At 34.2% G+C, this 13,624-nt stretch overlaps 1 protein-coding gene across 7 annotated transcripts in view; it reads left to right on the top strand.

Moving 5' to 3' along the window:
* DGKB (diacylglycerol kinase beta) overlaps positions 1-13,624 on the top strand; it is a 320,219-nt gene that overhangs the window by 177,519 nt on the left and 129,076 nt on the right. For all 7 annotated transcript variants that reach the window (XM_065627599.1, XM_065627600.1, XM_065627602.1 and 4 more), the window contains one exon: positions 5,598-5,662. In XM_065627599.1, the coding sequence (XP_065483671.1) occupies positions 5,598-5,662 (65 nt within the window). The remainder of the gene's footprint in view (positions 1-5,597; positions 5,663-13,624) is intronic.

The following is a 13,624-nucleotide window of genomic DNA, read 5'->3' as shown; positions in this document are numbered from 1 at the left end:
AACTAGTGTTTCACCAAAAACTAATGTATTAATGAGGTTTTTGGAAGATCTCTTACTTTGTCTCTCAGGTTAACACATTTAATTTAATCAAAAGTACCTGGGAGTCAAATATGAAATGACAGCTTGATTCAAACAAGGCAGGACCTGAGGCTTCTTGGGTATCTTTTTCTAGACTTGGATAATTGAATGCTTCAGTACTGGCCATGTCATTTGCTCCTCTGAGACTGCTGATTATTATGGGGAGGGAAATGTTGAAAGCAAAGAATGGATCTATGGTGTTTGCTTTTTGTGTGTATGGGCAGAAAGTGGAATGCATAAGCATAAGGATGTTCGTTTATCTAGGAAATAATTTTTAGTCTTAAGCCACTACAGCAAACTTCTCTTAATCTATTTTCAATTATATTTTTGTACATCTGTACTATTCCGCATTAATAACTGATGTGAGCTAACTGGCGGTTCAGGTTAGATTTGCAGTCTGATCCAAAGATTACAGGTTGCTGAATTATCCCTTAAGCTTCCTAGCCTTCTGGATCCATTAGGCCTTAATTAAAGAAGCATCTTAGAAAAAAAATAATCAGGCCATTTATATCCAAAGAAGATGCATATTGGTCATTTGTTTGTTCACCAGCATAAAAATTATTATTTAATGGAAATTTTAATCACAGCAAGCTTATAGATAGACATATATTAAATGCATTAATCTTTCTATAAGGTTATTCACAATGTATAAGGTTACTCCTCTGAAAAGACTGCTTCAGATTGCTTTCCGGTAATGCTAATACCCATTAAAAAGATGAATATATATGTGTGTAAGTCAATCATAAGGTATTAAAGAGGTGTAGCAACTTAAGCTTCTTTTCTTCTTGGCAGGTCACTTTGAGAAATGTCCTAGTTCAATTAAAATATTTTTTCCATTTCCTAGGAGTGGATTCAGATATGCTCTGTCTGTTCTCTATCTTATCTTCACTGTCAGGATTTAAAACAAACCTGAGTGAGATATAAGAAGGATAGTCCACCTACTTCAGAGTCTGAACAGGTTCAAATTAAGGGTGTATATATGAGTATATGTTTCGTGTCCATCACACATATGTCCAGGTTGAATATTTGGGTAGGTATATATAGAGGTACATTTTTAAAGAGTCTGTTTGCAATTTTGTAGAATTTAAACTGGGATAAACTGTCTCTCGTGTTCTTCAAACACCCGTTCTTTCACTTCTACTTTCAAAATGCTACAGTAGTGAGTAGAAAAATGAAAGAGAACAAGGGGTGGTATTTTTTACCAGATTAGATTGGTGAAATATTATGAAATGGAAGTTCAGAGAAGTTGTAATCATCTAGGCTATTGTTATCTATTGCATATGATATGTACATGACTGTGAAAATACTGGATATCTTAAAACAGGAAATGAAGTCTTTTAGAATAGTAGCACAGAACTCAAGTAGTCATATACTGAACGCTACATTGTCTAATTATAATAGTTACTTATTTCTGTTCTTAAATGCTCTATATTCAGCATTACTTCATGCACTAGCTTTGATTCTGATGCAAAAGTGTTCCTGAAAAAAAATCTCCATTCTTGGATGCTTTGGTGAAAAATATTACAGTGCTTTAGGTATAAAATGGGCTTTGTGACTGAAGCATAAGTGTAGTGAAATGTGCTAGTTTCATATTACAGTGATCCTGTAAGACCTTCTGGCTCCTTTCACCTTGCAAAAAGCCTGACAGCATTGTGTTTCCTCAGATGATTATTAATAATAAAGCTCCGGTGATTTTTAGGCATGTTTGTGTGAACTTATGGTGTGTTACTTTTAAAAATAGAAAATATTTAGATTCAGGTATAGTACTGCTGGAAAATTGTATTTCAGACTAGCCTACCTATCAATTTATTAATAAAAACTAATAAATAATGCCCACAGGTGATACTAATTATAGACCAGTATCTGACTGCCAAATGAGCTTTCTAAAAAAAACCTGCTCACTTATTACCTTGCTAGGTAATACCATGAAGCATGTGAGTTTGGTTTACTGACTCCTGAGTTTTCTGTTTTACGTCAGTTTTATTATCAAATACAAAAATAATTTCTCATATTTTACTGGCCATCCACAATATCAGGTACAAGGAAAGGTTGGCATATTAAAGCAACAATATGCAAACAATATTCAACTTACCATGCATGTGGTTATTGCTCTGTTTCTCAGTCTAGATAATTAGGTGATTTTAACGTAGTTTGTGACACACAAATTCATTCTCCATTGGTCCAACAACAGTTGTATGCTCTAAATAGGTGAGGCTAAGTGCCTCTTTTTGAAATATCTGAATGAAATCTGCTAAAATGAATCCTATTTCAAATGTAGCCGAAGCAGCTCACAATGAATGACCCTTTCTTCTCCTCATCCAGCAATCCAAAATTTTTCATGGTTGTTCCTCATGATTCAAGGTTGGCATCTGGTAATTCCTGTAGCTCTTAGGAGACAGAACTGTCAAGTTTCTGTTACTTTCAGTTCTTCTGGTTGTTTTATTTATTTGTTTATTTATAATAGTCTGTATGCTGCTATCTTAACTGAGTTTTCTTTTTTTTTTTTTTTCCCTAAAGCAAAAGATTATTTTGCTAACATGCAACCGTTATGGGGTGGTTTCAGATTTTCCTGTAGTGTGGAGTTATGGTTGGAAAGAGGGTCCCTGTGCTAGAGAATCTAAGGACTCTGCGTTGAATTCAATTAAAGGTTCAAAAGAGCAGTTGGACATTATAAACTGAAGAAAACCTTAGCAGCTCCCCTACTTTTGAGTTTGTCCGTGTGTAGTTTCTACTCCTTTTACAGTTTCCATTAATAAAAATAGCCTTTCAACAATTTTTGTATGAAATTGGTCTGACATGTGCCTGTCTTGTGTTGTGCCTGTCAAAATTAGCTTTGTATGTTACTTTTTTTTTTACCTCTCAGCTCATTAAGTTAGTTGATCTGTTTTGGAGTCAGAAAATGTTCAGGCAGGGGAAAATTTTGATCAAATCAACCTTGCATGGAAACAACTGCCTGTTTGCCATCTGCAGTGGGCATTGATCCTTAGCTTGTTTGTGCCTTGCATTTGTTATGCATGTGTAAGCACATTAGCCTTTTCATTTCATTCATTAGACAGTTAGTCCTTGATTAGTGTTTCCTAGTTTCTGTCAAATACGCTGCAACTCCTTTATTCATTTTGTCTTGGGTCTCTCTTTTTCTTTTGCTTCAGTGTGTAGAAAAAAAAGTTAACCACAATGGTAGCCCTTTTATTTCTTTTTCATACAGAAATGGCTAACAAATATACTTTTCTAATGTGGGCACATCTAATGTTGGGATAAAGTACGAATGATGAGTCTTTCTAAGTTAACAGAGTTATTATTTTAGTTCAGCTGGCAGGCTTTGTTTAGAAGTGTGATGTTTCAGGGTTTACTGTCAGCTTTATTTCATCCCTCTCCAAGAACTGTGGGATCACCTGGATACTTGTGGGTATTTGCCTTATAAAATTGCATTGTGCATAAAAATAAATTTAAAGTAATGATGAGTGCAGTTGGAGAATATAACACTGAAATTTTCAGGTGACAGTTTGGATGACAGGACAGAAGAACAGGGCATTTTATGACTAATACCAGTTCACTCACTAGGGGGTTTTGCTGTCATTTCCTTGTAGAACAGTCAAATGTTAAATTACAATTCCATTCTTAAATGTAATAGGAAAATAAAGAAATAATGTTTTGATGTGTGTAAAGCAACAAGCTATATACTTCTTTAGAAACTGCATAATGAGATCATGAATGAAGTGAATATTTCAATGGACTCAGTATATTTAGCAATAACACTAATATTTTATTTGATCAGTGTTCACAAGTTTTCCCTAAAAATTCTCTACTCTGCTACATCATTGTGTAGGTACAGTGTGTGTAAAATCTTGTGACTTATACGTTTTTATTTATCTTAAAAGTTCATTTAAATGTTATCAATTTGTCCGAAGAATTTAAACTTTGACATTACATTGAAGTTGATATATTTATTTTTTCAAAGTACCCTTGAGTTAGTAAAGCAAACCTGAAGGTTGGACCAGTCTGTTCTCTAGAGCATGCCCTATTTAAGATACTAGTAGATAAAAACCTACTTTAGTCACAAAGAGTTGGAGCCATGTTTGATATTATTGGGTACCTATACATCTGCAGTGAATACTCACTTGCTTATTTGAGATTTATATTAACACTGATTGGTTTAAATAAAAACTATTTTTGAAAAAGTATTTTAATATTTGGAATCAGCAAGAAGGGGGTTTTTTTAGGTTTTTCCCCAAATGCTAATCTCATTTTTTGAAAATCAGTTAAAACGTTGCTAGATATAGACTTTATATTGAATGTGATACTTCTGAAAATTCTTACTTTTTATATTTCCATAATCTTTTAAGTTGTTAAGTAATGTATTTTTTCTTATACGTGATAGTTGATCACAGTGATAATTTTTTTGGTTTTTTGTAAGTTTTGTCAATCTCTATTTAAATGGAAACGGGGATTCATTTCGATTTCCAACTGACTGAACTAATATTCTTATATGTATCTTTTTATATATGTGGCATTTTAAGACATAACTCTAAAAACACGATCCAAATGGATTTCTCTGTCTTTACTATCTTCTGCAAGACCGAAGAGTTGGTAGATTTCATACTTGCAGATCTCATTTAATACATACATTAAAAGATAAAAAAGAAAATTACTTTCCTAATTCCCAGTTTGTAAATTTTTAATGATTAGTGTGTGAAATAAATATTACGTGATTTGGAATGAGGAAAGCATTGTTTTCATACCTGCAAAGGAGATATAAAAATGCTGTGAAAACTGGTTCTAGCACCTCAGTTCCAAATATTCTATTTTCAGCAACTCCCACCATCACAATGGTTTAATTATTTTTAAAATGTTATATGCATATAAGTATTTCATACAACTATTTCCTTTCACGTACACATTATTTAAATGTGTTATTAGCATAGCTACATTTTAAAATATTTTGATAAAATATATTTCATTTAATTAACAAGTATCTTCTCTGTATTAAAAATCCATTTTTTCCTCCACATGGTTTCATACCCTGACAAATGAAAATGGGGCATCTCCTGGCATTGAGATCCATTTTCTACCAGATTTTAGAGAAAGCTATTGAATGGCCATATGCAGGTATCAAGGTATATAACACAACTCTGTCACTCAGCTTTACTAAAGGAAGAGATTTCACTTTATTTCGTATTCCAACGAAAAAGAACCATATGGATGGTCTTATTGTAAACCTTCACTGGATCTGGATATTTGCTGAACAGAAATTGAAGACACTTTCAGTAAACATAACTATCATGTCTGATTTGTAAAAAGGAATAACGGAGACTGTAACAAGTGTAATAAATTATTAAGTTCAGATATATCCCATGCTTGGAACGGTGTACCTGTAAGCTTTCTAAGTGATGACTATTGCTCTTGTTGAAAACGACAGTTCACAAAACACCTTATAAATGATACGCCTTGTTTACAATTTTGGTCTTCTGTTTTGCAATTTTCCTGTCATGATAGATTTGTGGTTTTCTTTTTCCCGTTAGGATGCTTCCATTGCCCACAGATTCCATATCATGAGAGAAAAACATCCAGAGAAGTTCAACAGTAGGTAAGAATCTAAAAATATTTGCATATGAAAGGATCCTTTCGATGTAATTAAGGTATGTTCTGTGAGGGGTTAAATTTTACACATCCTTTAAAATATCGATTCTTATAAAAGAGAGGAAATTGGTGCATTTTATATTAAGTATATGCTCCCAGACTGCTTGTAGTGTAACTGTTTTATATCTGGTATTTCAGCTGAAATGAATAGCATTATAAATAAACTGTTCTCACATGCGAAATGTTTGACTTGTAAGACTAGCATGGACAAGATGATGCATTGTGGTATGTGAGGATCCCTGAATTGACACTTTGCCATTAGGCACTGAAGAACACTTATTAGACAGCTGCAGATGGTGATCCTTATGTTTCATTCCCACACGCACACTGGTACATTGACAGGGGGCTCTTCCATATATACTCTTAGTAAGGGCAAGTGAATGCCATTTTACACATAAATGCTTTTATCATTAAACAACTTTGAATATGTAAAAAATTCAGGAATGAGACTTCGCATCTGTTCCTTGTGTTGCTTTTTGAATTTGCAATGTTGTCTTGAAGCTTTTCTGGAGATTAAAAATGTATTACAAGATGCACTGTAAATTCACTTCCTTTCAATATCTGGTTTGTTGAGTAGATAATATTCATAATGCGATGCTTGTGTTTGTCTCTTCTTATTTTGGTAATTTAGCATTGTAAGTTGTGATGGGGAAAAGCAACATTTCAGAAACTTTAATGAACATTCAAAGGCACATGGGGAGAGGAAAGTAAGATACGAAGTTACTGGGAATAAACAAGGAATATCTAGAAATAATTGTTAACACAAATGTTTTGTCATAGCGAGCCTATCCATAGACTTTCTTCAGTTTTCCATGGGAGTGACCTGGAAAGTCTTGTGTAGATGTAAACCTTCATACACCTTAGGATGATAAAATATACTGTTTGTGCTGTCATCTTAGAGCTGTACAGAATGATGTTTGAATATGTTTGAATATTACCTAACTTCTTACTGTTTTCATGTTGAAAGTATAAAATTTACATTCAACAGTCAGAGATGGGGGCTTTTTTCTTAAATACTCAATCTGTCTAGCGTCTGTGCAATGACATATTATGAACCCAGGTGTATTTCTTTTTAAGTTCCACAGTAAACATTTATTTTGTCTGACCTCCTGTTCCTACCTCCGGTGCTTCTCATTCTGAAAGAATTATACTATGAAAAGATTTGAACTCAAGCCTGATCTGCTCATGCTAATGTATTATACTCATTCAGCAGGACTAGAGATATTGGACATTTAGCAAATGCAGATATTCTAGGCCCTGAGGATGAAGCTAGTTTATCAGTGGTCTTTCTGCATATTTTCAGCAGTTGGCAATTATAATTTATAAAAAGCTCAGCTAATAACTTTAGTTTCAGATCAGATTTCATGTCACGATAAATCATACGCCATTAATAACATCTGATAGCAGACTCACCTTGAAAGTCATCTATATTTTAAGGAACCTGATGTTTCTAACATTATCTTAAGGAAATTAATTACAAAAATATATAGTTCCAGTCCCTACGTGCTTTGGTGCCCTGATATTGAAAGAACTTGTAAAAAGCAATGAGTCTCTGGGTATTGAAAGACTATTCAGAAAGATTATGCGTTTCTAAAAAAGAATGTAAAGACTTAAGCAAAGTATTGCAATAGAGACTGACTGTTTCTTCAGGTGTAGTGAGGAAAAAATGTGGATTTCTATTTCTGTTGAATAGAATTTTCCAAATTATGTTAGTTCACAAATAGTTTGTTCCATTAACAGTTATTTGCATGTGGCAACACTCCATAATACGTTTCAGCAGCATTTTCCTGCAGTGTGTGAAAAGAAAACCCTTTTGTAGATGTCTGCTAAACCACAAGACTTAATTCACCAGAGTGGGAATTTTCTGTGCAATATCTAAATGATTCAGGATCAGCAAGTCCAACTTAAGTCAGATTCGTAGTGGGCTCTATAGTTAATAGCACTTACACATTTGAAAATCTGACATTACTTGTTTGAAAATCCTACACTGTCATGTGAATATCTCTCGTGATTTAAAAAAATTAATAATTTTGTGGGTTTATGTTAGTTTTCTCTTACCGGATTTTCCAAGGTTTTGAGCTTCCACAGCTATCATTCGGTTTTGTAAAGCAGGTCCTTGCACTGAGGTTCTACCCTGAAAATGAACATGTAAAAAGTTTCCTCACTGAAGAGGAACTTTAAGTTTATACTGTATGCAGAGGTGTTCTGAAACCCAAGGGCGTTATATTTGCTTCAGTGAAGTAAGTTAGGTTAAGTTTGGGGCTGAAGAATCTTTTGCTTTAAATCCTGGTAATGATCCTCAAATTCCTAAGGACATTCCTTGATGTGGTGATCCCAGGTTTTTTGTGTAAATAGAGCATACCAACAGGGGAATTCCTGACATGTTGTACTTTTCTGTGAAAGCAGAATCTTGCTGTACTTGTTTACCTTCTCAAAATGAAGATGAGAGCATATTACAAGGCTTAGAAGGACTTTTTAATTACTACTACCCAATATTGTAGAATCCTCTGGAAGTAGGTGGCTTAATTATTAGGAACTCTGGCACATTTTGAAACTGTGCAGTTTCAAAATCTTCATAGATTTTGGACACAAAGACTTAGTATTACTGACTTATTACAAATAGACAGAAATATGTTAAGGTGTGCATTTCTAAACTGCCTAGAGATGCTTTGACATTTAGGTCTTTGGAAAATCTAAGGTTAAGTATGTATAAATACTCATGAATTAAAAATCCACATTATCTGTTATTTCTCAAATCACCACATGACTTAGGAGCTACCTTGTGACATTTCTTTTCAGTGAAGCACCTGTTTGTTTTAATTTCTCGTGAAATTGAAATCAAGTCCCTTTGTCAAAAGGGTCTTCTGTGGTCAGAAGCTTAAACTTCACTGAAAAATGCTTAGTACTTGCCTTAATCACTTGAAAATGTTATACTTGTAGGCTGCAATATGGAATGACTCCATATTGTTTTCCAAATAAGACTCAGCATGAATGTCTAACAGTGTTTGAAAAAGTATTCATTACTTGTCCCTAAAAATGGATCTGCAGGAGAAGAATTTTTCTTCTGATGATGGTCAAATAAAAAAGAATGGAAGTGAGAAGACGGTAGCATCCCCACCTCTGTCAAAAGAATGAATCCTAATATGCCATTTTAAGTAATCGTGTCTTATGATCATTAGCACACATTATCAGAAACCAGTACTGACTTTGCATTAAGATTTAAATGTGTTCATAAAACCCAGAATTTCAGCTGTCGCGTTACCCGCTCTACAGATCCGATGTGCCGAGAACCCTGTGTTGAGATAGCAGAGTTGACTTCTCGGCATCTCCGGCTTAAGACTAGGGTCAGATTTTCTGATTTCAGTGTGGAAGGGCCCAGTTAACCCCAGAGGGGAGAAAACTTGCAAAAGACAGCATTTCAAGTAACAGTATCATTAAACTAGGGCATACTGTTGAAATAACGATTCAGTTAGGCCAAAATGGCCTGCAGGGAGATCTGTGTAAACATCATAGACTCAATGCTGGGAATAACAGATGTATGAGTTATGTGACTGGAATATACACAGTGAAATGAAGAATACGTTCAACAAAAAAAAATAATTGAAGTTGATACTAACTATTCTAAAATAATATTCAGTTAAATTAGGCATGCTAATTTGACTCTCTGGCACCCTGTAGTATAAAATCTGTTTCTTAGTCTGAATAAACTAAAGTAGGATTTATGGATTGCATTCACACTCTTAGTACATCATCTTTGAGTTTTTCAATCATCAATCTGTTTTCATCTTTTATGGAGAAGAAATTTTAAAGCAGAAAAAGTTCCTATTTGTAATACCTCGATTTGTATCATGTTCTTGACCAAGTACTTTTGAGATTCCCTCTCAACTTGCACTTAATCTCCAAGGAAATATGTAAGTAACAGAAAGTACTGATATACTTCATGCAAGTGATCTCCAGGAGAATAGGTATTCTTTTAATGAATATGAGTGAAGGAGGTTACACTTTCATTTTGATCTCCATACTGTGTGACACTTGTTTAATCTGGAAAGGCCACAGAAAGAAAAGGTAGGAGAAATGACAGATTAATGAATCTTTATCAAGTTCAGTTTAAGTGATGGAGTCTCTTGGGTTGAATCACAACTGCGTGTTTGCAGTGAATATAATAAATATCAACACAAAATTCCAAACTTGAATTGCAGAATTTTCAGTCTCTTTCCTTCAACATCTTCTTTCTTCCTGGTTGTGACTGAGCTGAAAACACTTAAAAAAAAAGAGACTGACCCCACAGAGAGACCAGATTGCAGAGATCTGTTACCTGTCCCATTGAACCCATAGGTTTCTTTTCATGAAATGATAAGACTCCAGGGAACGATACCTCAGAACTCAGGCAGTATTCCTGCAACTGTAGTCATCGGAAGAACTAATGCAAGGTGAAAATTTTTATGATAGAGCATGCAGTATTTCCACACGAGCGAGAGATGGCTTGTAGTTAGACAACCTTCTCTGCCCAGCTCTTGGTTATAATGGGTATAGACAGAAAGAAAAAAAAATCAGCATGCGCTTTTGTCAGACTTCAAATATGCAATAGCTCATCTTTACAAAAAATGCCTAAAGTGTATAATGCATGCTTGAGTTTACTGAGCCAGGATAAAATAAGATAATTGGAGTATATAATGCTGAATCAGCCTATCTATGTCTGTTGCAGAGCAAAATGACAGCAGTCTCTGTCTGCAGCATCTGCACCTCTCTCTGATACGAGATTTTATATTTTTATCATTTCTCTAGAAAGTGGTCATGGGCTAAGGCTCTCTGCTTGAGAGACTTCTTACTCTCTTAAACGTCACTCTGCAGTGGCAATATGGGAGGCTGCTGTGGTTGGGGAACCTTACATTCAGACTCATGAGGACCAGAGGCAGTGTGCTGTATTAAGTATATTTTAAGTAGACGTCCCTAAGTCCTGAGCATCCCCTGTGATTTCAAAGTACATCTCTGAAAGCATTGCACTGTATCGGACCCTCAGCAGAGCACTGAATATATGTTTATATTTTCAGGGTCCTCAGCTATCAAATTCACTACCGCAGAGCTAAAATGGGGTCAGTTTTTATAGTGTTGTAATGGCAAGAGCTGTCTGTTCATTGGGCGCTTCCATTGGAAGGGGTTTTTGTGAAACACCTGCCCTTCTGCAGTTTTGAAAACAAACAAATAACTGAAATATGTACTATTAATATTGACAAGATACGTGAATATTATTTTCTGTAAGGAAGGTTAAGTGTTTTAAAGAAATGTAATGACAGCCAGTTGTTAAAGAAACAGTTGCTTTAGGAATTGTCAAGTAAAATATATAGCCGTGTTAAAGGGTGAAAATCATTTCATTGTCTAGGAGAAAGGATTGTTTAACATGGTGCACAATCATATAGAGGGTTTCGCCCAGTATGCTTTCTACAAGTAACAAACTGTTGATTCACAGCAGGTCTATCCATATGCTGTAGTCTAAAGTCAATAAAACTTAATTTTCTTCAACTGATGACAGGCTGGTAAAGGAATTTATAGATGGTGATGTTTCATTACTCAGAGTAGGTCATTGAACCTTTTGTATGGATTTAAGTGATCATTGGATGTTCTACACATTCTTTAATTAATTAAAACTACTGCCTTTTATTGCAATACTTTGAGGGCAAACTTAACTATATAAGAGTTAAATCTTGGTCTCTTCCGCTGTTCAGTCACACCATTTGAAAAAACGATTAGTAACACAATGATAGAAAAGAGTTTCTGACCACTTTCGTTTGTAGTAAATTCACATGTGAAGGGAGTGTATAATACATATGAGAAATACTGTAACAAAACTAGTAAACTGCAGCTTGCTATTTATTGCTTGCTGATGAAGTATGGGCAGGTACTTATATACAAATGAATAAGATTATTTTCTCTGATTTTCATGCGCACACACTAAATAAAATGCATTATGATACCGTTTTTTTAATCAAATATTGCTTGCTTTTGTGAGGTACAACAACTTATTTTTGTAGTTAGAATTAGTGAACACTAACAATGTAAATTTGCAGCTGATTTTGAAACTTCATTTTGGATTAATTAATCTTCAAATCTCTGAAGTAAATGACAAGTCTTTACATAAGTTTGATGTGGATATACTTCATGTTTACAACAGATGCTTGGTTTTATAGACAGTTAAGCAGCAGCCATTTCTAATATATATCGCAAAACCAACAAAACCTTCTTTCAAAATCCAGTCAAGATTGCTAAGTGGCCACAGCTCACTTGTGTATAATATTATTGACAATATCCAAGCCATTAAAAGCAATGAAATGAATTGTTAAGGAATGAATTTTACACTTCCTATTTAATAAACATAAACACATTATTCTTTAGTACAAAGAAATTAAAATTTAATCACAACGTGAAAACCTTTACTCTGAACTGTAGGTGCTTTATGGGACTTTTTTTTAATCCTTTAATTCCTGTAATTAAGCCCCTATTTTTAGAGGATGTTGTTACCCACACGTGTACTACAGTACTCATAGATAATGAGGAGAGCCCAAATAGTCCTTTAGTATAGCACAGAATGACATGATATACAGCACCTGCTTTTACTTGTCTTGTACCTTAAGTCATGAGAAATTGGGTCCTGGATTTGCTTCAGATCAAGAGTCTTACAAGTAATATACCCCAGGCTTCCAACTCTGCACTCTGAAATTGCAAATTAGTTTGTGTCATATTACAGAGACTTAGGTAATTGGGAAAAAAAAAAAATAGCCAGTCCTCCTAACCCTATTTTAATACTACTTTCAAAGTTCATTTTTTAATAGATTACCTGAAAAGTAATCCTTTCAACCAATATGCCAGCCCCTGATTAAATAACCTGTAGTTCTTATCTTTGCTAATTATATAACTGAAGTGATTTTAAGTACTCAATGTATCTAATAAAGAGCCTGTGTCACCACCTCCATCACCTCAGAAAACATTTTCCATTTTTCTCTTTATTATTTTTGAATGTTGTTTGCCTGGCTTACATCTATGTATTTTCATGTAAATAATCATACTGCTTTCTGATCTGACTTCAAGTCTCATATTTTTATTGCAACAGGTTACATAGCCCTTTCTAAGAAATGTGCAAAGCTAGAAGTATTTCCAAGCTTATAGTATATAGTAAATTTCTGTATCTTAGAAAATAAGATCAAGCTTGTGGATATTCCTCAAGTAAAGTGTTGAATCTCTTTAGTATTGATATACCCAAATTATATTTTCTATTTTTATTTTTAATTATATTTTCTTTATATTTTCATATTATATACGTGAGCCCAAAATATGAATTTTTTTTCAATATCTTGTGTATGTGTGTGTGTGAAACGGCTACACATTTTTAAATAGATTATTGCAAAAAAGTACAAAACAAAAAACACCACCAGGGAAATATATTGGCTGACCTGGTGATTTAAATGGAATGGCTGTTCCTTACTCTGATATGTGACACTACTACTACCATTGAAACCAAGTTTAGCTAAAAGATAAAAGTAGTTTAAAATGATATTGCCTGTCTTTCCCTCATTGCACTTCATACTCTGCCTAACAGGAGATCTGACATGTTTGGGGAGTACTACTTTGGTAATTTACATCTTTGAGATTAAATCATATAATTCTTATGTTCTTGCCTAAGACAGGCTTGCTCGTATTTGGATATTTGCATGTACTACCATAGCACTGCAAGTGTACATCTCTGGATTCTCTTGTAACTCTGCTGCTGAATGATTGGTCACTATTGATCTGCATCCACTTCTGAAGCAGGAGATTAATGGACATTCATTTGCTGTCTCACCAGTGCTCAAGGCACATGTATCCTGCTTTCAACTTTTTCCTTTGTCAGACAGAGAAATTCTGGGAATTTAAAAAA

This window comes from Caloenas nicobarica, chromosome 2 (assembly GCF_036013445.1).
Source record: "Caloenas nicobarica isolate bCalNic1 chromosome 2, bCalNic1.hap1, whole genome shotgun sequence".
In the NCBI taxonomy this organism is placed as follows: Eukaryota; Metazoa; Chordata; class Aves; order Columbiformes; family Columbidae; genus Caloenas; species Caloenas nicobarica.
This window is presented reverse-complemented; position numbering and strand designations above follow the sequence as displayed.